Source organism: Apteryx rowi, unplaced genomic scaffold (assembly GCF_003343035.1).
Source record: "Apteryx rowi isolate R43461 unplaced genomic scaffold, aptRow1 scaffold_45, whole genome shotgun sequence".
Classification (NCBI taxonomy): domain Eukaryota; kingdom Metazoa; phylum Chordata; class Aves; order Apterygiformes; family Apterygidae; genus Apteryx; species Apteryx rowi.
In genome coordinates, this window is record NW_020450705.1 from 3,571,091 (window position 1) to 3,596,828 (window position 25,738).

Here is a 25,738-nt window from a genome sequence, read left to right on the forward strand (position 1 = left end):
AGGGGCCGAGGGCGATGAATCCCTCTGCCGTCCCCGCTGCGTCACTAACTCCGCCAAACCCCCTCCATGTCTTCCAGCCACAATGAGAGGCGGAACACGTTCCTGCACCCAGTGACGGGACAGATCCCGGAGGAAAACTCAAGATTCAACTTGCAGAAGTAGGTTGGCTTCGGGCTCCCTTGGTTTTGGGACCAGGGAGCCGGTTGCAACGGGGGATTGAGGTGGGCTGGGGGGGTCCGGAGCGGGTCCGGCGCAGCGGGGAGCCGGTGATCCGGGGCAGGTTTCCGGGCAGATGGAGAAAGGCGGCTCCGCTGACAGCTGCTTTTTCCTCCTGCCCCCTGTGCCGCAGACCTACCTTGGACATGTCCAGCAAAGCAGGCGGGAAGCGGCCGGCGACCGTCCCCAGCGAGTCATCCAACCACGCCATGGTGTCGGAGGCGCCGCCGGAGCRCCCCGGAGGCCGGGTGGGTGGCCGGAGCCGCGCGGCGGGGTGGCGGGGTGGCGGGGGACCCCGGGGACTGAGCGGCTCCTCTGCCCCTCCGCAGGCCTCGCGCCCCTCCCGCAAGGGCATCGCCTTCGGGAAGCGCTCCAACTCGATGAAGAGGAACCCCAACGCGGCGGTCGCCAAGAGCGGCTGGCTCTACAAGCAGGTACGCGGCGCCGTGTCCCCCGTCCCCTGCCCAGCTGTCCCGGGGAGGGGGGGGGGCTCCCCGGTCCCGGCGGAGCGTCTCACTGCCGCCTCTCTCGCAGGCCAGCTCGGGGGTGAAGCAGTGGAACAAGCGCTGGTTCGTGCTGGTGGATCGCTGCCTCTTCTACTACAAAGGTGGGTGGCCCTGGGGTGCAGCCTGGCTCCCGGGACCCCGCTGCCCGGCAGGGACYGGGGATGACGCCTGCACACAAACCCGGGTCTTTAGCAGGCGACGAGCAGATTTTGCCAGCGCTGGGCGGAGGTGACACCCTCCGGGGGGAGCAGTGACCGTGCGGCACCGAGGTGTCCCCTGTTTGCAGGCGTTTGCTGCGCTGGGGACCCGCGGGGCTCCTCCCTGCACCGGCTCGGCCRCGCGGAGCGGGGGCACGAGTGCTTGAGCGGGCGGGAGCGCGCGCGCCGGGGGCACCCGCGGGAAGCGGCGATGACACCGCGTCTCTGCCGGGGTGGGGATGACCGGGGCCGCCAGCCCCTCCTGGCGCCTAACCGCCCCCTTTCCCCCCGGCTCGGCCCGCCAGACGAGAAGGAGGAGAGCATCCTGGGCAGCATCCCCCTGCTCAGCTTCCGGGTGGCAGCCGTGCAGCCCTCGGACAACATCAGCAGGAAGCACACGTTCAAGGTCAGTGCGTGGCAGAGCCTGCGCCGGGCACGGCCCGGGTGCCGGGGGGGCGGCGCGGGGCAGCGGCGGCGCTCGCAGGGTCCCCGCTGTCCCCTCTCCTCGCTCCCCTGGTGATGGGGACAGAGAGGGACGAGCGCGTTGATGCCCGCCGGGACACCCCACGCGCTGTGCCCGGTGCCTTCTCCTCCTGGGGAAACTGAGGCACCGGTGGGGGCACACAGCAGGGGGACGTGGTCGGAGCCGGGCAATGGGACGGGAAGCCGCAGCGCGCTCCCTGCCTGCGGTGCTCCCGGCCCCCTCCCTGCCCCGCTTCCCCCGCCAGCGCCGAGGGCTGCCAGCGCGCTCCTCGGCCAGGCGCGAGAGGGGCCTCGGCTCCCCGCTTTGTTTTTTTAAGCTCGCTTTGGCTGGCGGGCGAAGGCGAGGGAAGCGCGGTTGCAGCGGCTCAGCGCGGGGCTGGTTTCTGCTTGTCGGCCTTGGCTGCCGTGGGCGTAGGAGAGCAGAGCCGCGGAGGCAGCGGGAGGCCGTTTGCAGCGGGGCCCTCGACACCTCCCCCGGGAACAGGCCTCTCTCTCCCCCCCATCCAGCGATGCTGAGGTTCCCGCGGCGCTCGTAGGTGTCACGGCGCACCTTTGCGGATGGGATTGCACACGCTGGCCGTGGTCTCGCCTCCGCAGGCGTTGGCGCGTGCTGGCCCACGCRCCGATGCACGGTGTGCCTCGCACTCGAATGCGCTTGTGCAGAAACCCCGCACGCGTCCTCCTGCTCGTGATCACGGCGGCAGCTACGCGAACCCGGCCCCACGCCTCTCCGTGCACCCGCAGATGTTTGTGCACGTGGACCCAAACCAAATAAATAGTAACAGGGAGTAATCCTGCCTCAGCCGCCTGGTCCTGCACTGGTGTGCACACCCGCGCGGTGCTGACTCATGGGCGGGCACCTGTCGGCTTTAAACCTGTGTTTAAGCCGCAGTCGGCAGCGCCGAGGAGGTGCCCACGTGCTGCCCCGATTCCTCCTGCCGACGCTGCGCGCCCAGGACTGCATCCGGGGCGAGGTGTCTGTTTGCCTGCGGCTGCTGCGGGCGGTAGCAAAGCAACGACCCGAAAGTGTTGAAACGTCTCTCTTCGGATGTGATATTGGTGGGAAAAGAGCCTTGTCAAGCCGGTTTTTGCAAACTGATTTTGCTCCATTAAGTGCCTGAGCTGTGGATGTTTTCACATGCACATGAGGGCGTTGGTGGATGGTTTTGTTCAGAAATGAAGATCATCTCAGACCTGCTGTCAGAAAAGGCTCTGTCCATCCCTCGGCTCTAGCTGAATCTGCCTTGCTTCCAAACAAGGCTTAAATCCTACAAGCGGTGCCGGCACTGGCCCCGCACGGCATGGCCRGGCAGACAGCCCCTCCTGGGGATGGCAGGAGAGATGACACCTCTGTTGCACCCCATCCTCTGACTAAGCTGTGCTGCTTCATCTGCACCCAAATTGTCCCAAAACAGGCACCGTTACAGCTCTTCAATTCTGATCCACCTTCAGGGCTTCACAGTAATGTGAAAAAGGGTAGAGAGGGTCCTAAAGGAGAGAGGCGAGGTCCTGCCACGCTCCACGCATCTCCCCGGCATGGCCTGCCGGGTGGTTTGACCTGTTCTCTGTCTTTCCTCCTTTCTGCCCGGGCGAGGATCCCCCTCGGACAGGAGGTGTCCCTGCGTGCCCGTCCGCCACGCCAGCACCCAGCCACCAGATAGGTAGTATGCTCTCGCGTTGGAGTGCATGCCGAAGGGCGCGGGAGGCGCAGGTTTCCGGCATGCTTCGCCCACCCCGTGCTCACTAATCGAGGGGACGAATCCCTGTGGGTTGTTTTTTGGCGCTGCGGAGTGCTCAGAGCTGCATGGAGCTTGCAGCGCCCGGGGTTTGAAGGAGCCAGGCAGGAGGAGTCCCCTGGGGCRCCAGCGCGGCTGCCAGATCTCCAGGGAAGGGGAAATGGAAACCCAGCAGAGTTTTAATCAGAACCTCAGATTTTGTTTTCATTTAAAGAAATTAAACCCTGAAAACGTTTCAGGAAAAAAAATCTTTTTTCTTTTCCTTCCTCCTTGCTGCATCCCATCCCTTTGCAAAGAGGGGGAAGGTGGAAGCTTCAGAAAGACCACAAATAACCAGTTGTGCTTTCCCACCACTAGCACGGGGTGGAGAGTGGGCACCGACATCCTGGGCCAAAAGGGAACCTTCTTCCCTCAAATGTTGTCTGGGTCAAGAAGCCACCTTCCCCCTAGCCCTGCATGAACGATAACGCTCCGGCCAGCGCTCCTGCTCTCCCAGGGAGCGGTGGACCCCTTCGTCTGCCTCCGAGCACCCCAAGGGGACCCCACTAACTGGGGCGCTTGTCCTTCTCAATGCACCCCCCGAGCTGGGTCCTGGCCCCAGACCAGGGCTCTGGCGGAGCRGGGGAAAGCTGGTCCCAAGCATCTCTGGTAGCGAGTGCATGGGGGGCCCGTCCGTGTCCCTGCGCGCGTGCCGGGCGGGCAGAGCTGCCTCCGGCTCCCCGGGGCCGTGGCTAAGGGACCCGAGGCGAAGCCGGTGCCCCGCAGCGAGACCTGGCCCTTCTGCGACCATCCGTGGCTGCTTTGGAAATAGCAGGTGCATCGGGAGATGCCCCAGAAACCAGAAGGGCCAGAGATGTTTCTCGTCAGGACCAGCTCGCAAAAGYGGGTTTAAAGCAATGCTCCAGCGCCTTTCGGCGACCGCCTGTCGCTGGTGCGAGGCCGGAGGTGCAACCAGTTCTGCTGGTGACAAGTTGCTCTTTAAAGATGATAAGCACAAGTCTCCAGCTGCGTCCTCAGCTACCCCCGGGGCTAGCCGGGGAGAGGCAAAGGGGCTCGGAGTGCAAAGCCTTCCTCCCGCGCTGCGCTGCCGAGGGGCACGTGCAGGGCGAGGACTGCTCGGGGAGGAGAGGACCTGGGCCAGCTTCTCCTGCGGCTCCAGGAGACCCCGAGCCRACGCAGCCGGGTGGAAACCGAGCTCTCACTGGCCTGTCTGTCTCTCTCCCCGCTTCTCTGCCTCCCTGCAGGTGACTGTGTGCTGGGCGGAGGAGGCGCCGGCGCGTAACAAGCAGTCCCTGTCTCCCCAGGCCGAGCACGCCGGCATCCGCACCTACTTCTTCAGCGCCGAGAACACCGAGGAGCAGGAGTCCTGGATCCAAGCCATGGGCGAAGCTGCCCGGGTGCAGATCCCACCGGCCCAGAGGTCAGCGCGGGCCATCGCCCCGCACCATTGCACGGGGCGCAGGGGAGCCCCTCGGCCCTGGTCTCCCGCAGATGGGGTGCAGGGGTCGCGCGTTGCRGCTGGGGAGCCCCTTGGGCGTGCGGGGGCCCCTGGAGAGCGTGGGAGCCGGGGGAGCGTTACCCCGCCGGGGTGGAGGGAGGGGTGGGATGTTACCCGGCCGTCCCCGGGGTGGTGCAAAGGGAGGTAATGCCCTCTCGTGTCTCCGTGCCTGCCAGACATGAGAAGACGGACTCCGAAAACATCCCCCCCAGCAAGCACCACCACCACCACCGCAACGCCGTGCACCGGGAGCACCCCAAAGCCGAGCCCGATGCCAAGACCCGGGGAGAAGGTGATGGCCGAGGCTCGGAAAAGATCGAGAGGAAACCGGAGAGGATGGAGAGCAAGAAGGAGCCCTTGGCCAAAGCCAACGGCATCGCGGGGCAGGAGATGCCCTCGGAGCCCGGCAGCCCGTACCCTGAGGCGCCCCGGGTGCCGGGCGGCGTGGAGCGGCCGACGCAGCCCAACGGCTGGCCCTACTCGTCGCCCAGCCGCCCCGGCAGCACCGCGTACCCCCAGCCGGACGGGGAGAGCGTGGCGCACCGCCGGGGCTTCGCGCCGCGCACCAACCCCGAGAAGATCGCCCAGCGGAAGAGCTCGATGACGCAGCTGCAGCAGTGGGTGAACCTGCGCCGGGGGAATGTGCCGCCCGAGGAGCTGCGGAGGTGAGCGACGGGGGGGGCAACGGAGCACCTCCGGCTCTTCTCCAGCACTGCCCTTCAGGCGATGCTCCGGGAACATCCCCTCCCTCCTGTGTTATCCCTTCCCAGGGTCAGAAAACCTCCTTTCCAGGCTGTCCCCGCGTGCTGGCTGTGAGCTGGGCATGGGACACCCCTGGAAAGGCTAAGCGGGGGGGGATTTTGGAGGGGAGACTCAGGAGGAGGGATGAAGCCCACTGCTTTGCAGCAGTGCTAGCCAGCTTTGCAGCCGCGTGAGCCAGCTTTCCGGACGCTGATGTCGGTCGCGGAGTTGCCGGCTGCAAGGGCCTGGAGATGCTGTGCTTTCCAGCTGGGAAACCCAGCCGGGGGCATCTCCTGGGGGCCGGGCACCGCCTCGCCGCCCGCCCAGCTCTCACAGCTCTCTTCCCTCCCAGCCCCACCAGGTTCTTCCCCGTGTCTCGCCGGGTGCCCGACTACTATTCCCCCTACTCGCCCCAGTACCCCGAGGACTACCAGTACTACCCGCCGGGGGTGCGCCCCGACAGCATCTGCTCCATGCCCGCCTACGAGCGCGTGAGCCCGCCCTGGGCGCTGGACGACAAGCGCCACTCCTTCCGCAACGGGGGCCCCTACCAGCTCCGCGAGTGGAAGGAGCACCCGGGCTTCGGCCGGCAGGACGTCCCCGTCTGGCTGCCCGGCCCCGGCCGGCAACCAGCCTACTACGACGAGGTGGACGCCGCCTCGGGCTCCCTGAGACGGATGTCGCTGCAGCCCCGCTCCCGCTCCGTGCCCCGCTCGCCCAGCCAGGGCTCCTACGGCCGCTCCCGCGTCTACTCCCCGGTCCGCTCGCCCAGCGCCCGCTTCGAGAGGATGCCGCCCCGGGGAGAGGAGATTTATGCCGACCCGGCTACCTTCATGATGAGGAGATCAGTCAGTTCTCCTAAGGTAAATGCCTTTTGCTGCTCGGGACCTGGGGGGTTGGAGGGAACCATCCCGGGGGATTTAAGGAGCAGGGATGCTGCAGCGGAGCCAGCCACCTCCTCAGCACGTGCTGTGCCCAGCTTCAAAATGCCACCAAGACCTTTGGTGGCATCAAATCCTGACCCCAGTTCTCCCTTGCGGTCTGGTGCCCAGGTCACGGTCCTGCCCTCCCAGCTGCTCCTGCGCAGATGAGCTCCCTGCAGGCATGCGGCGGAGAGCCAGGGCGGGAGCGACGGTCTCTGCCCCCGCTGGCGTCCCTGACTTAGCTGCTGCACCCCAAAGCCGGGGCCTGACCCTGCCGTGGGGCTGGGGGTCTGCGAGCACGAGAGCAATCGTGCCAGAGTCATTGCCCTGCCGTGGCAGCGGTGCGATGCTCCGAGCACGTGCTCCCGTCTCCGCTTTCCCGCCGGACGAGGCCCTTGCATGCGCTTTCTGGCCGCTTGCACCCCTCTCATGTCTCTGGGGTTTGGCGGGGGGTCTCCTCTCTTCTCAGTACGACTATCTGGGCGACAGACGGCCTGYCCCTGCGGGAATGTACCCGTTCCACTACCCGGCGTCGCCCACGGTCCACGACAAGATGGTATGTATGCTCCTGGGGCCGCCGTAGTGCCGTCCCCAGGCGGATGCTGCCTGGTGCAGGGCACAAGGCAGCTGGGACAAGCTTGTGGCACACAGCCCGGGCAGTGTGGCATGTCCGGAGCGTGCGCTGGCATCGGGGATGATCTGCCTGCGCCGCCCTGTCATCCCCAGCCCATCCGGGAGGGGGGCCAGGACAGAGGTTCAGGGGGTCCTTGCTTAGGCAGCCGAGGAAGAAGCTGCTGTGGTCCAACAGCAGCTTTATGGGTTGGAGAGAGGCTGGTCTGGGGCGGCTCGGCGCCCCGCACACCCGGCGATGCCGGCCCCGGGCTCGGCACCCAGCACAGCCCACGGGGCCGTTCCCGGTGAGGATGGGGTGAGGCTGGTCTGCTGCCTGCCGCCTCTCCTCCCTCCTTGCTTCCTCGCTTTGGCTTTTTCCTGACTTGTGTTTTCCCCTTGGAGCACTGAGGGGGTTGGAGCCGGCGGGGTGACACCAGGAGGTCCCAGCCGGGGTCCCTGGCCAGGGAGAGCGGTGGGACCCGGCTGGAGGGCCGAGTGCTCTGCAGATGACGCTGGCCGCAGCCCCATCTCCTCGCTGCTCCTCTCCTTGCCCTGCGCCGTGCGTAGGGTTTTGCTGCTCTCGGTGGAGGCCCATGGAAATGGGAGGGTTTGCCAGGAGCCTCCCTGCGCGGTGGGGTGGAGAGACCGCGGTCCCTGGCCATGAGGCTCCAGGTGGGAGGCGAAGGGACGGTGTGGATCGCTGCACCAGCCTCCGGCATCGGCCCCGTGGAGCGCACAGGTCCAAAGTCGCAGGGCAGGAGCGGCCACTGGAGGAGGGAGAAGCAGGTATCTCCATCCATAAGTTCCCTCTGCTGCTGCCTGTCCTTGCTAGCAAAAGACGCGGGGCAGGAGAGCGGCGCCCTCGCAGGCTGTGCTGCTTTGGGGGCACCCGTTAGCCGCTAGCGAGCGCTATCCGGGAGGGAGATGCACCGGCTGCGAGTCCGGGGAGGGAAGCGGGTCCCTCGCAAGGCACGTCCACGGCAGCCCTCCCCGCGTGGCACGGAGGAGGTGGCACCTCGCTTCTCCGGCCAAGAAGGCTTTGCATTTCTACAGCCTTCACCTAACTGCTTTGCTTCTTCTTTTATTTGTTTTGTGTGTTCGTTTCTTGCCGCATGTCTGCTGGCTCCTGGTAGGATGAACTTTTAGACCTTCAGTTGCAAAGAAACCTAGAGTATTTGGACCAGCAGGTAGGCAGAGCTGGCTGCAAACTTCATGCTGCTTACGTCCCCGTGTGCCCCGTCCCCACGCAGCATCCCCTTCCCTTCCAGCGCAGCATTGCTTCCCCTAACATCCATCCCTCACCCTTCTTGGCATCAAAGCAGCACGAGTTGTCTTTGGTTTGCTTCTTCCATCCTTCCCTTCCGTAGGGTTGCTCATTGCTTGGCAGAACCCTCCTAACAGTGCCTCGTGTGGTGTGGTGTGCTGGAGCCGTGGGTCGGTGTGTGCTGTGTGTCGGGGGGAGCCGGGGGCCGCAGCTAGGCAGGACGGCGGGCCAGCGCCGCCCCCGTTCCCGTGCACCCTGGGTTTCCGGGAGCCGTTCCCGGGCGCCAGGCGTTAGGCAGGGGCGCGAGGTGGGAAGCCGCGCTCCGAAACCCTTCCCCAGGTCGGTCTGTGCTGGATCGCGGCTCGGAGCGGTGCAAGGCGCTGAGCGGAGCGCAGTCCTGGCGTGGCGGCGGCGGTGCCTCCGGCTGCGTGCAGCACCCGGGGCAGGGGCTAGCGAGCTGCCACGGGCGGCCGGACGGGCCGGGAAGGGTCCCTGGCAGGCTGGGAAGGGGAGATGCGGGTCGGCGTTGGCTCTCCCGGCGTCCCTTTTCCGGCGGTCCGGGTGACGAGCAATACCTCCCTGGCGGCAGGAGGAGGAAGAGCGCTGAGATTTGTCGCGGTAAGGCAGGAGGGCGAGCTGGGGTGTGTGCGTGCCTGCAAGGGAGCCGTAGGGAGCCGTAGGGGCGTGAGACGGTTTCGGTGACGTGCTAACGCCGTGCCGCCTCGAAGGCTGAGAGACTTGACGCGGGGCTGGGCTGAAGCGTCCTCTGGCACCGACAGCAAAGCGGCAGCTCCCAGGCCTCGCCGCGCGCTGCCCCGTCGCCGCGTGCCAGGCTGCGTTTGGAGGAAGGCCACAAGCTGACACCAACCCGGGAGAGGGAAAAGCTCTGGGAAACATCTGCAGGCGCGTTGGGGTGAAAACTGGGCACCGTCTGAAACCGAGGAGGAGGGTGGGGGAGACGGTGCGCGCTGCTGCCTGGCACTCGCCTGCAAAAGCCGGGCTTGCTCTAAGGGAGCTGCTCCAGAGACAATCTCATTAGTCTGCAAATCCCCATCAGTGCGGTAATCACCAAGATCTGTGTCTGCCTTGGAGCAGAGCCAAAGACGAGCGGGAGCGCTCGGCGCAATAAAAGCTCCCTGGATTATTTCACAGCCATCGGCAGCGATGCTCCCTCTCTGAGCCTCTTTAAAATGCTCCCTAAAAAGGCTTTCCTTCTCCTCCTCCTCTCCTCCCGACCTCTGGAGAGACTAATTCAAACTGTCACTGTCAAGTATCTCTTTTTAAAACAGTTTGCTTCTTTATTTTTAAAGCAGTTTGCTGCTTTATTCTTGCTCTCCTCGTTTGTCCGGACGGCTGTGCCGGGAGAGCCCGGGCCCCTTCCCGGCTGTTGGTGCTGGGGTGGCTCCCTGGGCTACATCCCACCTTGCTGACTGGCCCCAAACAGGGCTTTGGCCTTTGGTTTGTGTGAGCCTGTGCTTAAAATGCTGTCGCCCCTTGGACCTTGAGGGACGTGGCAGCGTCGTGGAGCGCGAGGGGCTTTGCCTCCTGTCTGCGGGACCCTGCAGCGCTTCCGCAGGGGGTTCCTCGCCCCAAGAAGGTAGCCAAACCCTGGTGCTGCTTGTTTGAAGAGCTCCACCAAGCAGTAGCAAAGCACCCTGCGGTCGTCACCCCGGCGTGCGCCCTGGCAGCAGTGCACTGCCGGACAGCAGCAAAAAATGGGCAGTGGCAGAAGTGTAAACTGGCCCTCCCTGCTCGGGGTCTGCCCGGCTGCCCCGTCCAAAGTGGGGTGAAGTCCCGGAGGACTCGGCCGCCGGGCTGTGCTTGGAAAGCAGCGGGCACGCGAAACGCCTTTGTGCCGTCTCCGCGGGAGCCCCCGGTTCCCGTGCCGGAGCTGCCGGCTGCCCGTCGGCTGCTTGTCTGTCTGCTGGGACCACAAGTGCGTGTTGCAGCCGTGGGCATCTCTGTGCCGAGCTTGTGTCTGTGTGTGCACTGTGGTGTCCAGCCTGGAGCTGGCTGGGTTTTATCTCTGTTTCTTCCCCCCCCCAAGTTTTCAGGGCAGGCAACCAGCCAAGGACATTCTTGAGTGCACAAAGTGGAGCAGCAGTGGCCCGGGGCAGCTGTCCCCACGTGGCTTGAGCCCCTGGGACATCTCTTGGAGGTGGCACTTTGCGGTCTGGTGGCCCGAGGTGTCCTGGACAGAGCCTCCCTCACCTGAGTACGCCGCACCGCGAGCCTGGGGCAAGGTGGATGCGGTGTCTGTGCTGACCTCTGAAATTTCCTTCCCTGTCTGTCRCAGATGAGCGAGAGCGAAACTCTGATCAGTATGGTGAACAGGATGGTGGAGAACTCTTCCCCTAGGGCTCAGCTCTACATGCAAGTAAGCCTCCCAGCTGCCCTGCCGTCGCAGGGCCGCCCCGGCTGCTTCTGCATGGCAGACCATGGCAGCCTCCACGCCATCCATCCGCAAGCTCACCTCCCGGCATTTCCGCTCATTGAAGCTCTGGCATCCATACGGCTCCAGCACATCCCGCTCTCAGGGACACACTAGTCCATTGCAGGCTTTGCTAATCCATCCATGAGCCATTTAAAACCCCTTAAATCCTTGTCCTGAAAGTGCAAGTTGGGGATGTAAAAGTCCTGAACTCTTTGCCTTGGTCTAGTTGGGTTCAGGCTCTTTGCTCACCCTCCACCTGCCTTTACATGTTGATGAGGGATGGAGAAGGTGGGGGCTAATGTAAAATGGGAAGAATCTAGTCCAAAGCACGGTTSTCCTGCTTGGAGCACGGAAGGAGCTGCAGAAGCATCGGGACTGTGGCTCCATACACGTGCAGATCACATCACTCATGCGCACACCTCATTGCACACCACTGTTGCGTGGCGCCGGGGGCCCGCCTGGCCCTGAGCACTGCCTGCCTGGAGCCTGGTTGGACTGCAGGGCTCCTGCTGGATGCAACCACGAATCGGGCAGGCTCCCAAGGCTCTCGGGGTAGAGCGAGACTTGGGCTGGACGTCACTTGGTTGTGTGGCCGCGTGGTGGCTGGGCGATGTGTTGGGTGGCTTTCCGACAGGGGGAAAGGTGCTCGTTCCCATCCGCTGTGCAAGTGGAGCAGGGAGCCGCTGGAGGATGAAAGCGGAGGCGCTGAGCTGCTTTTGTTGGCTGGGCTCCCTGCCTGGAGACAGCAGGATCCCCATGCGCCAGACTCTGCCTTGGGCCGAGCTGGGCACTTCCCAGGTTCAGGTCTATTTGCATCGTCCGATGGTTTTAAATTGCTCTAAAGTAGCGTCTTGCTTTCTAGCAATAATGATGCCCTCCTTTCTATCTTAGGCCTTTCATCTCAAGCTCTTGGAGGCATTTAATTGGTGAAGTCCCATTAGTAATTTAGATTTCCAGGAAAGGAAAATGACTCAGTGAGACGCTGGATGGCAAACAGGCCCTGATGTGGCTGCTGATTTATAGGTGTTTCAGCTCTGCTCGGTGGGATTATGGCTTAATCTTGCTGCCTTTGTTTCCCTGCCTGTAAAATGGTGGTTGTAGTACGCCAGGTGGTTAACGATTTGCAGGGCGCCTCTTTAGCTGAGCTTTTGGCGTCTCACGGGGAGTTTGCCTCCGGTTAATTCCTCCTGCTCCCCCAGCCGATTGCTGCTGGAGCTGGGAGTGGGGAAGAGGCTCCGGCTCTCCAGCCTTCGCTCTAAGCACGAGGCAGGGCTCAGGCATGATGGTAGCACCCTGCGGTGCTGGCAGTGGCTGCGGCTCCCGCTCCGCTGGAGATGGCCTGGTCTGAGCGCAGCCGGGGCAGCGCTCACCCGTCGCTGTCCTTGCAGGTGACGCCCTTCCCGGAAGCCTACAGGGAGACGCTGCACGCCTACAAGATAAGCGAGCAAGACACGGATGTAAGAGCCAACGTCTGTCCTGCCTGTCCCCCCCTCTGCCCCGTGCTGGTGCTCTGAGCTTCGTTGCTCGGTCTCGCCCCGTGTTCGGATTTGGGCCACGTCTCACCCTGCCTGGGGGTGAGGTCCTGCAATGAGCCCGGCAGGCTGGAAACCCTCCCCAGGACAGTGCGTTGCCCCATCAGTGGGTCGCGTCCTGGCTGGCCACGCAGGCCTGGGGCATCCCATCTCCTCCCGAGGGCCTTGGCTCCAGCTGAGCAAACACCACGCACAAACCTGTTTGCACAAGCGCCTGGTGCACACCGCGCTCTGATCGCTTTTCCTCCCTCTCTTTTCCCTGCCTGGGGACAGAAGCTCCTGGGGAAGCTCTGTGAGCAGAACAAAGTGCTGCGGGAGCAGGAGCGGCTGGTGCAGCAGCTCCGAGCGGAGAAGGTACGTGGTGCACGGAGGATGCTGCCTCTCCACCTCGTGCCCCTGGGCACACATCAGCAGAGGTGGGCTGACCTGCCCCAGGTCCCCGAGGCAATGGCAGAGCTGGGTTGAGCCCGGGGTGGCACGAGGGCCATGGTGAGGGCTCTCACGGCTGTGTCGCCCTCCTGTCCCCACCAGGAGAGCCTGGAGAGTGCCCTCATGGGGACGCACCAGGAGCTGGAGATGTTCGGGAGCCAGCCGGCCTACCCGGAGAAGCTGCTGCACAAGAAGGAATCGCTCCAGAACCAGCTCATCAACATCCGCGTGGAGCTGTCCCAGGCCAGCACGGTAACGGGCTCCCCTGCCCACGCAGCCTTCCTCGTCCCACGCAGCCCTCCTCCTCCTCCTGCCACCGCGGGACCGGGGGCACCCGCTGGCACAGGAGGCGGCGGGGACCCACTTGGCGCTGCGGCCCCAGCAGAGCCGCGTGCCAGCCCGGAGCAGCCAGGGCAACCTGGCACCAGCGGCAGGAATGTCTCTCCCCCACCCACGGGGATCACAGGCTTTGCTCCGCTCTTTTCTCCCTTCACGGGGGAAAGAGGAGGAAAATCCCTTCACTGGCAGCCCAGACGAGCCAAACTCCCTCGCTGGGGACAAAGCACATTAACTCTTGAGGTGCCAAGCTGGCTCATGTGCCAGGAGCCATCGCGGCTCCGGCTTCCGGCTGGTTCGCCCAGTGCTGGCCAGTGCACCGTCTCCCTGGCTCCCGCTCCAACTCAGCCATTCCCAGCGTGCCGTCGGGACAGGGAGCTCCCAAAGGCATGGCCTGTCTGAGAGGTGGCCAGGGCTTGTGTCCTGCTGCTGCCACTGCCTTGCAGGCTCTGCTGGAGCTCGGGGTTTTGCTTTGGGAGCAGATTCCCTGTGCTTTCCTGGGTGCTCCCACGCCGTGCTGGCCGGGGGCCGCTGCTCGCCGGGAGGACCTGCTCTAGCCCCCAGCCCCAGGCAAAACCCTTCCTAATCCCCTGCCCTCCGCAGGCCTTGGCCAACAGCACTGCCGAGTACGAGAGCCTGGAGAGCGAGGTGTCCGCCCTGCACGACGACCTCTGGGAGCAGCTGAACCTGGACATCCAGGTGAGCGCCGGCGCTGCCGGCCCTGCCGGAGCGGGATTGCCCCGGCCAGCACCTCGGAGGTGAAAGGCTCCTGGCTTCTCCAGCCCTCCGCTCCCCCCGAGGAGCTGGTTTGCAAGCGGCTGCTCCTTGCTCAGACCTCGGCATCCTGCTTTGCCCATGGACAAATGGCACCTGTGGCATTGAGTCCCAAGGGGTGCAGGAAGCACAGGCACCCTGGCGCTTTCCTCTGGGTGCCGAACGGGCTGTAGCACAGCGGCATCCCGGRCAATTCCCTGCGCTCGTGGGGCTCTGTAGTCGGAGCTCCCTGCCCCAGCCTGGAGCATCTGCCCCGGGGAGCTAAGAGATGGCTCTTGGCAGGAATCGAGTTGCCAATGCATTGGTTCAAATCCTCTGGGATTTGAGTGCCAGTGTGCTGGAGCTGGGGACGTGGCAGGGCTGGCGGCGGGGGCGGCTGAGCCCGGCTGCGTGGCCAGCGTCGTGGGAGCCCGCTCTGACCACGGCCTTTCGCCCCTGCAGAACGAAATGCTCAACCGGCAGATCCAGAAGGAGATCTGGCGCATCCAGGACGTGATGGAGGGGCTGAGGAAGAACAACCCGTCCCGCGGCACAGACACTGCCAAGCACCGAGGTGAGTGCGCTCTGTCCCTGCCCTCGCCCGGCCCGTAAACCCCAGCGGGGACGCACGGAGCCAGGGCCCCTCTCGACACAGCCCCTCCGTGCACCGGCACGGCTTTCCCCACCTCCCCGCCRCAGCAGCCCCAGCCCCCAGTGCACGCACCGATTTTTCCGCTTTCCTCCGCAGTGGCCATGGGCCCCTCGGGAACGTACAGCTCCAACAGCCCCGCCAGCCCGCTGAGCTCGGCCAGCCTCACCAGCCCCCTGAGCCCCTTCTCCCTCGTCTCCGGCTCCCAGGGCTCCCCCACCAAGCAAGGACCCAGCGAGGTGAGTGAGCTGGGGTGGCCGCCCGGGTCTCCAAGGAGCCTTTCCCCACCGTGGGCTCCCTCCATCCCACGGCCGGGCTCGCGGGCTGGCCCGACCCCTCGCTCTCCGGGGGCCGGGYGGGCAACGGGGTGCAGAGCGGGGCCGGGTTCGCACGCGGCTCTGCCTGGGGGGACCGCTCTGGCCGTGTGCGTGGGCTGGGGGCTTCCCCCGCGAGCTCTGGTCCGCCCTGCTTGCAGGGCCTGTTCCTGGGCTTTGCAACCGTGGGGCTCCCGTGTCGAGCAGCCCGAAGGCTGAGCCTCGCTCAGCACCAGCTCTTGCTGATGCCACGGCCCCTCTCRCTGCCCGTGCTGGGGGTTCAGGAGTGCCGGTGTCCCTCAGCTCCTGGTTTCATCCATGTGAAGTTTGGGGTTGAATCTGGGCGCGGATTTTGCACATCACCTGTGCGAAGGCGATGCCGATGTCTGAGCTAGGGAGAGGCTTCCGYGAGYCCTGGCRCRGAGCAGGCTGCAGCGAAAGCAGGTGCTGGCGTCTCCCCAGGGGACACAGCTGCAGCGGGGACTGAGACCATGGGGCCCCTGGGAAAGGCTGAGCCCCCCCGAGCACCCCGGGGAGCAGGGACCGGCTGCTCTCCTTCCTCCTCCTTTTCCCAGTCTGACGCTTCTGCTGTTTTTTTGTCTCTGTCTCTCTTTCTAACTCTCTTTTCCTTCCCGCCTCAGCTTCTCTGCTCTCATGCCTCTTGCTCCTCTCCACCCCAGGAACCAGGCCCGCCTCGACCTCCCCTTCCTAAGTCGTATGTACCCCTGGAGTCTCCTCCGACTGTTCCTCCGCTCCCTAGCGAGGGCCGCCTCTGGCCGTACCCCACCTCCCCTTCTTGGCAGCAGGGCGGCGAGGCGAAGAGGGGACAGGTACCGAAACCTCTCCGGAGCGGCCTCGGAGCGGAGCCCCTTCCCCTTCCATCCCAAGACAGGGGCCAGGGCRATGGGGCTGCCCGTCCTCTCCCAGCCGCAGGGACGACAGGCAGGGAGGGACAGCGTGGCCCAGGGCCGAGGACGGCTCTTGGGTAGGCAGGYGGCAGGCACCCGGCCCCTCCGATGGGAGCATCCCCGCGGCAGCCTCGCTGGGGCTCTCCAGTCCTCTGCCTTTGCTGTCCTGGTGCCGGATGGGCAATGTCGGACTTGCTCCTCGTGGCCGGCCAGAGGATGCTCACAGGGGCTGCACCAACCTGCCTCGAGCCTCTCTGCTTTCCTCTGCCCTCTCCTCTCTCGCTGTCCTCCCGCAGCGTGCGTGGTGCCGCTCCGCACTGTGCCGGGGGCTGGAAACCCCTGTGCCGGGGAGCTCGGCTGGACTGGGAGCGATCCGCCTGGCAAACCCAGATTTGGGACTCCCTGATGAAGCCTCAGCAATGCTCCCACCTGGGGAAAGGGTGCACAGAGGACGGTCCTGAGGGGGCTCAGGATGCGTGCAAGCAGGTGCCGGCACCGCAAAGCAGCGGCGTGCAATGGTTACGGACCCCCGCTGTGGGCGCAGGCGATGGCCAGCAGCAGCCGTGCACCTGCAGGGCAGCGCACTGGCGGCCGCGTGCTGATGCAGGCGGTGCAAGGGGTATCGGGAYGTGCCAGCTCCGTGCAAAGCGCGGGGCAGTTCTGCAGAGACCTGCAGGGCTCCTGCTGTACCCCGCCATCCCCTGGCACCTCTGTGCCGGTGCTGGTGCCCTGGGCACACCGTGCCCGGGGGCAGCRGGAGGGGAAGGACCCCCGTTGCCTGTGCAGGAAGCTTTTCCCACGTGGCAATCTCCCCTGCCAAAACAGCAATCTGCCGTGCCCGGCCCCGATGAACCAGGGGGCTGCAGCTGGTGCGAGAGCTGCAGAGCCCTCCCAGCCTGGTCTCTGGTGGAGCACGTCTGGGGCATGCGGGTTTGGCTTCTCCTGGCTGGCACCGCCCGGCTGGCATCCGTGTGTCCGTCTGCTTGCCGGGAGCATGTTTGTGGTCCGTACGCGGCCCCGTGGCCGTGGAGAGCGTTGGGTCCGTCCCTAGGCAGAGCGCGGCTCCCGTGCGGGTCGGTGGCTCACCCGGGAACCTGCTTTCCCTCCGCAGCCCAAGGTGAGCTTGGAGCAGAGCAAGAAGGACGGGCCCCGGCCGGCCGCCCCCGGCTCCCCTGCCGAGGGGCCGCTGCTGCAGAGCCGGCAGGAGCAGGAGGCGGAGAAGCAAGCGGCTCTCAACAAAGGTACGCAGCCTGGGGGACACCAGTGCACCCGCTCCCGGGGGCTGCCCGCTGCGGACGGGACCTGCTGTCCCTGCGCCTCAGAGCCGCGGGAAGTGTTTGTCGCCTGGCCTCCGGCTTTTCCCTTTGCAGCATGCAGCGCAGTCGGGCCCTGGTCATGGGCAAGTGCACCCGGCGTCTTGCAGGGACCCTGCCGGCGATGGGGCAACGACTCCTCCTCCATGGGCTCCCGCTGTCCCTGGGCCAGTTGGTCCCTGGGGGGGGTTTCAGCCCAGCATTTCGGTTTCCTCTGCAGTGGGCATCGTCCCCCCCAGAACCAAGTCTCCGGCGGAGGAGGAGGTGGCGCCGGCGGCAGGCGTGGTGCGGAGGAACGCCGGCGGCATGGCCAACGGGCTCGGCTCCCGGGTAGGGCTGCGTGAGGGATGTATTTTGGCACGGGGCTGGCCCCTGCTCCGCGCAGAGGTGCGTGACCGCGGGGCTGGCTGGGCTCTCCCCAGGAGAGGCCAAAGAGCGCCGTGTTCGCCACCGAGACGAAGGCGAAAATGAGCGTGGAGGAGCAGATCGACCGCATGAAACGGCACCAGAGCGGCTCCATGAAGGAGAAGCGGCGGAGCCTGCAGCTCCCGGGCAGCCAGCAGCCCGAGACCCCCGGCACCAGGGCACCGGCCTCCTACAAGGTGGTGAGTCCCCGCACGGGCTGGGGGCCTGGGGTAAAGGGGCTGCTGCATCCAGCCTGGGCAGAGCAGGGCAGGTCCCTGCGGGTGGCAGGACCAGGGAGCAGAGGGAGGAAGAGGAGGGTGAGGGCTCAGCAGGCTGTGGTCCACCGCAGGTGCGCCGGCACCGCAGCATCCACGAGGTGGACATCTCCGACCTGGAGGCCGCGCTGCGCTCCGAGGACTCGGGCAAAGTCTACGAGACGCCCCGGGAGGAGATCGCCCGGCTGCGCAAGATGGAGCTGGAGCCGCAGCATTACGACGTCGACATCCATAAGGAGGTGAGGCCAGTCTGCGGGGCTCGCGGTGCCCTGCGGGGGGTGGGTCCATCCGCCCTCCTCCCACGGCCGTCGGGGGTCCTGGAGCTGGCAGGACGTGTCCTGCGGGATGTGGGCGCCGGGCGAGCACAGCGCAGGGACGAGGGTTGCCTGTGCCCAGGCGGGTTTGGGAGTGGGGATGGATGGGTCCCCCGGCGGCGGGCGCTCGGCTCAGCCCTTGCTCTGCACCCAGCTCTCAACGCCGGACAAAGTCCTCATCCCCGAGCGGTACATCGAACTGGAGCCCGACACCCCCCTCAGTCCCGAAGAGATGAAGGAAAAGCAGAAGAAGGTGGAAAGGATAAAAACCCTCATTGCCAAATCCAGGTGAGGCCGCTGGGCCCGTGCCCGTCCTGGCTGTCACCGGGGCATCCCTGCCACCACCGCGCCGCCCGTTCCCCCTCCGTCCTCTGCTCTGTCCCTCCCTCTGCTCGACTCCGCTCTGCTCCACCGCCACGCTTGGGCAGTGACGCCGACGCTCTCCTGCAGCCTGCAGAACGTGATCCCGCTGAGCGAGGGCGAGGTGGACGCCCCCCAGGACCCGGAGACCCAGCTGCAGGAGCAGGAGAAGAGGATCGAGATCTCCTGCACCCTGGCTGCGGAGGCCTCCCGCCGGGGCCGCATGCTCTCGGGTAAGGCACGGAGGGGGCGCGCAGGGCCCGGGGCGCCCACGGCTGCAGGGGGTCACCTGCCGAGCGGGCAGGAGTGGCGATGGCTGGGCAAGCCAGAGAGGTTGGATGAACAGCCTGCACGGGACCAGCTGATGGGCAGGAAAGGCAACAGGAGCAAAGGGGCTTTTTGGGGCAGGAGAGCAGGGTGCATTGGGGCACGGCAGGGGGATGCCTCTACCCAACGTCAGGCGAGCCAGGCTCAGCACCGGCGCAGCATCGAGCCCAGCTGGCAACGTGGTGGAGGCTGGTGGCCGCTCTGGACATCCTGTGTGTCCCCGGGGCCCGGCTCCGCTTTGGAGTTGCAGAGCTTTGCTGCTGGGCAGTCCCACATCCAAGAAAATCGGGTCAGAGCATGCTCAGGTSCTGTTCTCTGCCGCAAGACGCGGGGCAGGAAAGCCCTGCCGCGAGCCCCTCCGCGGAGCATGTGTCTGCGGGAGAGCTGTGCCTGCCACCGCCCTGCAGACAGCACCATGCCTTGCCTTGTCCATGAGGATCCTTGCGTGGTGCTCACGTGTGCATGCCGCGGCGAGACGCTGCCGTGTCCGTTTGTTCTGACCACGCTTGCTTCCTCCCTCCCTCCCTTCCTCTTCATTTTCTCCCCCTCCGCTAACCTCTGCCTGCCACGTGGCCTCTTCTCCGTCCCCGCTGCCGGCAGCTGGTGTTCTTCACGCCCTTCTTCCATTTCTTGTTTCCAGCTCAATGCGCTACCCCAAGCCCTCCCACCTCCCCAGCTTCCCCGACTCCACCGACCAACCCCCTCTCGTCTGAAACATCCCGGGTCGCCGACAGCAGCCATTTTATGCGTGTTTGAGCCATGAAGTAAGCACCTTTTCTCTTGTACTTCATCCCATGCTCTCTCCATGGCAGCCTGCTGGCCAGGGGGACACGGGCGGGGGGCGTTTCTCCTCCYGGGCTCTGTTCTGCCCTGCATTCGTTCATCGCTGCTTGCTCCAGCTAACAGTCTCCTGAGCCACGTCAGCCCAGTCTCCTCTCATGGACCAAGCGCAAGTGTCCTCGATGGTGAAGCCCCCGTGGAGCAGGGCTCCAGCCCCTAGGCTGGGTCAGCCCGGGCCGAGTGCGAGCACTGTGCATCGGCGTGGCGCCCGGCGAGATGGTCCCACGTGGTTGGGTGTCTGCCTGGAAATATGAAATCCCACTTCTTTTTTTTTTTTTTTTGCCAGGAGAAATTGCAAAGCCCCAAGTGCGGGAAGCAAAGGGATCAGCTCGGGATTAGGATGCAGGCGGTGGGAGCTGTCTCCAGCCAACCTTGCTACTTGCATGCAGTGACTTGTGATGTTGTGCAGAGCATGTTTCCCCAGGGRGCTGCGGAAGTGCCAGGAATGGGGTCAAATCTGTGTTAGGTTTTACTCCGAGCGGGTGCRGTGGGGTTTCTGGGGAGGTCTGGGGCTGGGTGCTGCCCCGGTGCCAACAACCCCGCGCGTTGCTCAGCCGCGCTCTCCTCTCCCTCCAGCACAAGCCCTGGCTGCTGCCAACGCTGGCAAGTTCCATGGGGCCACGTTTTAGCACTCTGGCACGACACCGAACCTCTCCTCGGCCATCATTTTCGGTTCTCCCGGACCCCCTCCCTCTCACGAACGGCAAGACCACCCTGGATGGAGGAGTGGGGCCATGCACCATGGACAGCCAGTGGAGGCCTGGTCTTGCACCAGCTCCCTTGCCCTTCCTCGTCCCGGGCTCTGCTCTGGCCCAGAGGAGATGTGCAGGTGCTGGGAGGAGATGTGCAGGCGCCAGGAGTTTGTCCGCGGGAGCGCGGTACCGAGAGGACCAGGAGACCACCCCTGGTTGCCAGCCGGCGCAAGGATGGGCTGTTGCATGCAGGATCTGTTGCGTCCAGGGACTTGGGTTAAGCATGGACATCTGGGCAGGGGGATTTGCAATGACACTGGCAGTGCCCAGCACAGCTAGAACGTCTCCCTGCCAGGACAGCATTGCACCGGTGGAGCATAGGACTCCCTTGGCTCTCTGTGCTGATGTATTGGTCTCACAAGGGTCTTCAAAGGGGCTCTTCTGGGTGGAGACCAGCCAGTCCCCCCCCCCCAATGGATGGTGCTTTCACCTTCTGCTGGACCTGGATGCTCCATCTCTGCTCCTTGGGCAACTCTTCCCCTCCCTGTGTCCTTGCCTGAACCYGCTTTTAGCATCCCAGGAGCTAGTCAGCTGCAGAGCGTGGTCTGCCCGTCTCTCCTCACGCTCGTGGCCCAGCAGAAGGAAGGAAGGAGCTGGGGATGGGGCGGATGGAAAGAGAACTGAGGGGACCACGGAGGTGCCCGGGCAGGAGGCGGGGAAGCGGGGCGGTCTGCACTGGGGCGGTGCGAGGGTGTCCGGTACACCGGTGCACAGCAGGCACGGAGCAGCAGGTCTGTGCAGGGATGTGGGCATGTCGCAAGGGAATAGCGGAGTGGTGCAGCGAGCTGGTGCAGGGACGTGAGGCGGGGTGGCAAAGCCACGATGCTTTCTGGGGTCAGCAGGGATCCCCTTCTGGGTGTAGGGATGACGGAGGGACGGGAACAGGCTGGGGGCGATGAGCACTTCTAGGTGGTGGCAGCGGGGGCCYGTCCTTGGCATGCTCCCGAGGGCAGTGCCCCTTTGGTGGGGATGGGAGAGGGTGAAAGACGAACGCTGCTAGAACACGGACTCACGCGCACGGACTCACGCGCACGCTCACATGCACGGCGCAGGCTGCAGCAGGGGCACCGACTGCTACGTCGGGCAAAACGCCGGCGAGCTCGCTGCAGGGGCTGGCACTGTCCCGGCACTCCTGGGGCTCCTCCGTGCGGCTGGCGGCGTGTCCGTCCCTCCTGCCTGCACGGYGGCCCCAGGCTCGCCCGGAGCAAGGCGACCTCTTTGCGGGACTGGGCGCCCAAAACCCCTCTGGCCTCTCGCAGCCTGGAAATAGCGGCTCGTGGCCGGGTTTAGGAGCGCCGTGGAGGTGAAGCCAGGCTGGGTTCTCCCCGGCTGCGGGGTGCCGGCAGCAGGACGCGTAGGCTTTCCCGGGGGCTCACGTGCCGGGATGGGACCGGGCACCTTTGAAAAATCTGGCACCCAGCCTCACCCCAGGCCTTGCCGTTTCACTCCAGACCCTTTTGCTTGGTTTTCCCTGTAGCAAGTACCCCTTTTCTTTAGCTTTCTGGAGGGAGAGAAAGGCTGGCTCTGCCTGGAAATACAAAATCCCGTTTAAGCTTTTTGCCAGGAGAAACCGCAAAGCCCCGAAGTCGGGGAGCGAAGGGATGAGCTCAGCATCAGGCTGCCCTGGGCTGAGCGTCGCCTGGACCCGCAGCCCCGTAACGTCGGCAGCGGTGGCCTCAGACACGTCCCCTCTCCCGGAGCACGGGAGCCTCGCGATCCCCAAACCGGCCCTGCGCTGGGACCTACTACCCCCTCGTGTCCGTGAGCTTCCCGCCGAGTCCCTGCTCCGTGTGCCCCTCGCCCGGCCCGCTGGGCTCCTCGATCTTAGCAATACACGTAGTGTCCCAGGAACCCCGCAGCCCTCTTAGCTCGTAAAGCTGGCCCTTTATTTTGCTATTACATGCCTTAATATATGTTTTATGGAAATTATACGTTTATAATATATATATATATATATTTGTTTTTTCTCTTCTTTTCTGGGAGGTACTGTTTTGTGCTAATTTTCTCTCGCTCTGCAGGGTTGTTGGCACCAGCCCTGCCAATGAGTTACGAAAGCAGATTCTTTGCCAATTTATCAGAGGAAAAGAAAAAAAAAAAGAAACTATTTAAAAAATATATATTTTTTCTGCTTTTATTAAAAGCAAATTTATTTAAAATAAAATATAACGAGAACTGTAAGTTTTCAGCAGCGACGCGTTTATTTCCCTGTGGCGGAAGGCAGTGGCGCCGGCTGGCGCTGACTCCTCAGCCCGCGTAAATCGGGGCGCTCCGGCTCCCTGCGGAGCGAACCCCCCTTTACGCCGGCTGCGGGGGGGATCCGGCCCAGCGGGACCCCCGTGGGCGCTGCCCCGTCCTGCGGCCCGGGACGGGGGCCAGGCCCCAGGCGTTTGCCCAATGCACTAGGATCCCACGACTGCAGTATTGTGGACCCGGGTTTTTTTAACTGTTATTTTAATTCTTAATTTTATTTTGGTTATTATTTTTCATAACACTTCATATTCCAGTGACTTGTAACCGAGAAAGGATTTGCATCGGGAGGAAATCTATTTATGCACTGGGGGGGTGGGGGGGGGAAGGGGGACATTTGTTTTCTGGGTTTTTTTGCTAGTGTTAGAGAAATAAAAGTATCTAAGAAACAATGCAATGTCAGTGTCTTTTGTATAAAGGCGACCTCAGATAATAATTTTAATATTAGGGCAAAGAGACAGGGCACAAACGGCTGTAGCATTTCAACCGTTCAGAGAGGGTTTTGCCTAGCCCACAACTCAGTCTGTGGCTGATGGCACTTTCCCTCCCTCCCTCCCTATTTTGGGGGGTTAGTTTTCCCAGTAGCGTTTATTTTAGATGTAGCTACTCAACAGTCAGCTCTCATGGGGGGAAAAAAAAGAAATGCGTTTGTACCTTGCAAGTTTGTATAAAGCCAATGAATAAAACGGCTGGTTTGTAAAGAGAGGGCATKTGGAGCGGGTCCTGACGCCGAGGGCTGCTGGATGCAACCGAGAGATCCCCAGGGACTCCCAAGCCCTCCGGCCTCTCCCGGTTTCAGGGATTGCTCCGAGCACGGTCAGGTCCTTCCCAGGGAGCAAGAGGCAGAGGATGGAGCAGGGAGGGCAGCACCCGGCAGCAGGACGCGGCCGTGCCGCCGGCTCCGCTGGGGGCGATGGCTCGCCCCAGGAGGTGCCGGGCGCGGGCAGGCGGGTTAATGATTTGCAGGATGACGTGGGGACTAAAGGCCTTTCCAAGGGTCACTGCCGGCGAAGCATGTGCAAGCGCGGCCGCCCTCGCCCGGCCTCACCCCCGTCCCGGGACCGGCAAGATGGTGTCGCTGACGGACTTCCAGCGTAAGCGGGGTGGGCGGCACGGGGTCGGCACTGCCCCGGCGGTGATGCCGGGGCCCCGTGGGCACTGGGGATGCTCCATAGCTCGGAGCTGGGGCTGGAAGCTGCGTTGGTCGGAGTGGTTAGAGGGACGACAGCGAGCCTGGTCGTGGCCCCCAGTCCTGGGCTCGCAGCGGGAGCCCGGTCGGGATGTGGGATAAGGACCAGCAGACCCACGCGGGGCACTGAGCCGCTGGCTCCTGGGCTTGTGCCGCATGCCAGARCCATCATTGTGGTCTCCGTCCTCCGCAGGGATCGGTGTGGGACTGGTCGGCTTTGGCCTCTTCTTCATCCTTTTTGGGATGCTCTTGTACTTTGACTCAGTGCTCCTGGCCTTTGGAAATGTGAGTACCACAGGACTGGGGCTTCCTGGTCCTGCTAGAGGCTGGTGCTTGGAGGTTGCAACCGAGGGGCTCTCCTGGCCAGGCTGGATGGAGGAGCAGATGCTAGTGCCAAAGCAGGAGCAAAGAAGCCATCCAAGCAGAGCTTTTCCCATTCCTCCTGCTAGATCCTCTTCCTCTCYGGCCTGGTCTTCATCATCGGCTTCAGAAGGACGTTCACCTTCTTCTTCCAGAGGCCAAAACTGAAGGGCACCAGCTTCTTCCTGGGAGGGGTCCTCATCGTCCTCATGAGGTGGCCCCTCCTGGGCATGCTGCTGGAGGCCTACGGCTTCATCACCCTCTTCAGGTTTGTTCTCCACCGAGTGCCTGTTCCTTGTGAGCTTCTCCTGAATTAAACCAGATGAGCAGCTGGGGTTTCCAACCCGGAAAACCCCACCAGAGAGGTCCTGTTTTGGACCAGCGTGGGGAGCTGGGGACCATGCCATGGCTCCTGCCACCGGCCCCAGGCAGACCCCTGCTCCCCGGTGTGAGCTGCCCCAGCACGGGATGTAACAGAGACTTGTGTTTTGATGCAGGAGTTTTTTCCCAGTGGCTTTTGGATTTTTGGGCACATTGGGAAACATCCCGCTGCTGAGCAAGGTGAGCAGGCGCTGGGCACGGTTTTCACGTATGGATGTGAAGCTCGTGGTTTGCAGTCCGTGGGTGATATAAATCAGTATCTCTGCTGAATGAGGCATGCGTGGTCATGAATGTGCAGGGGAAGTTCACCGCGGTCTCTCCGCAGCTCCTGGAGGATGCACCGAAGTATTTGACTGCTAATCAGGAATTGTCACTCTTGCAGCTGTTGCAGAAACTCGGCGACACCAGCTCCATGGTGTGACCTCGAAGATGAGCCGTGCTGCTAGAGGTGGGACACAGAGAGCGAGCTCTGGGCCCGGCTCTCCTGCGCCTGCCTAACCTGCACCCTGGGACCCCTCGCGCTGGTTGGAGCAGTCTGTCCCTGGGGACGGTGCCTCGCTACCCCGCTGGGCTCTCAGCGGCGACCCACAGCCTGCCAGGAGCGAGCGGGTCGTGCGCGAGGCTCCCGAGCCCAAAAGTTGTGCCATCTGGGACTGTGTAATGTTTTCCTTTTTTGTCTTCCCCTAATGAGAGTTGGATTTAATTAAAATACATGTCTGAAACCAAATCTGGGCCATGCTTCCTTCCTGTGGGTCAGGGCCTGCTCCAGCTCCTCTTAGTGCCACCAAAAGGCACCATGGTCATGGCTGGAGGTGGCACAGGGACCTTCCCATGGCTTTGGATGGAGGTGGCATGGGGACCATCCTATGGCCATGGCCGGAGGTGGCATAGCAGGGGGTTGTGGCCACCTGTGCCTGCAGCATTCCTGCTCACCAGGTGCTGACTTTTTGAAGGGACTTTGCTCGCTCGAGGAGAGTGGCAGGGCGCCCGGGAGGGCGAATCCTCCCTCGTAGGGCTTTTACACGAGGCAGAGGCAGCCGTGCTGGGAGAGCCCCGCATCGCCACGTACCGCACAGGCGAGGAGGCCTGTGACGAGGGCGGCTGTTCCCAGTGTCCCCTCACCGTGGTGGCCTGGCTGGCCCCAGCAGCCCTGCGGGTCGTGGAGCTGTGTTCCCAAGCAGTCCGGCATGGATACGGGCCGCGGATAGCAGAGCCGCCCGTAAAACAGCGGAAGAGGGCAGGGGAGGTTAGGAAAACACCCATTAAAGCCCATTAACATTTCATGACCTGATCGAAGGAGAGTAAATTACCCTTTTCAGATTCAGTGACCATGAAAAAGCAAATGACATCTGGGGTTATTAATTAATCAAGAGATGCTGGGGGGGGACGACAAAATACTTGGAGAGAAGAACACGAAGATAGAGATCCAGTGCTCCCTATCTCC

At 63.9% G+C, this 25,738-nt stretch overlaps 2 protein-coding genes across 2 annotated transcripts; both read left to right on the forward strand.

Annotated features, from left to right (window-relative positions):
• The first annotated feature begins 80 nt into the window (after window positions 1-80).
• On the forward strand, window positions 81-19,361 carry PLEKHA6 (pleckstrin homology domain containing A6). Its single transcript, XM_026077186.1, has 21 exons — window positions 81-158; window positions 350-464; window positions 546-650; window positions 751-823; window positions 1,225-1,325; window positions 4,383-4,566; window positions 4,800-5,301; window positions 5,730-6,240; window positions 11,999-12,067; window positions 12,416-12,496; window positions 12,674-12,823; window positions 13,511-13,606; window positions 14,123-14,234; window positions 14,409-14,548; window positions 16,643-16,772; window positions 17,065-17,174; window positions 17,267-17,449; window positions 17,599-17,763; window positions 17,993-18,126; window positions 18,289-18,431; window positions 19,166-19,361. The coding sequence occupies exons 2-21, from the start codon at window positions 363-365 to the stop codon at window positions 19,279-19,281; spliced, it is 3,207 nt and encodes a 1,068-aa protein (XP_025932971.1). The 5' UTR covers window positions 81-158; window positions 350-362; the 3' UTR covers window positions 19,282-19,361.
• Window positions 19,362-23,433: 4,072 nt separating this feature from the next.
• Window positions 23,434-24,715, forward strand: GOLT1A (golgi transport 1A). Its single transcript, XM_026077296.1, has 5 exons — window positions 23,434-23,458; window positions 23,747-23,838; window positions 24,003-24,181; window positions 24,411-24,474; window positions 24,677-24,715. The coding sequence occupies exons 1-5, from the start codon at window positions 23,434-23,436 to the stop codon at window positions 24,713-24,715; spliced, it is 399 nt and encodes a 132-aa protein (XP_025933081.1).
• The last annotated feature ends 1,023 nt before the right edge of the window (window positions 24,716-25,738 follow it).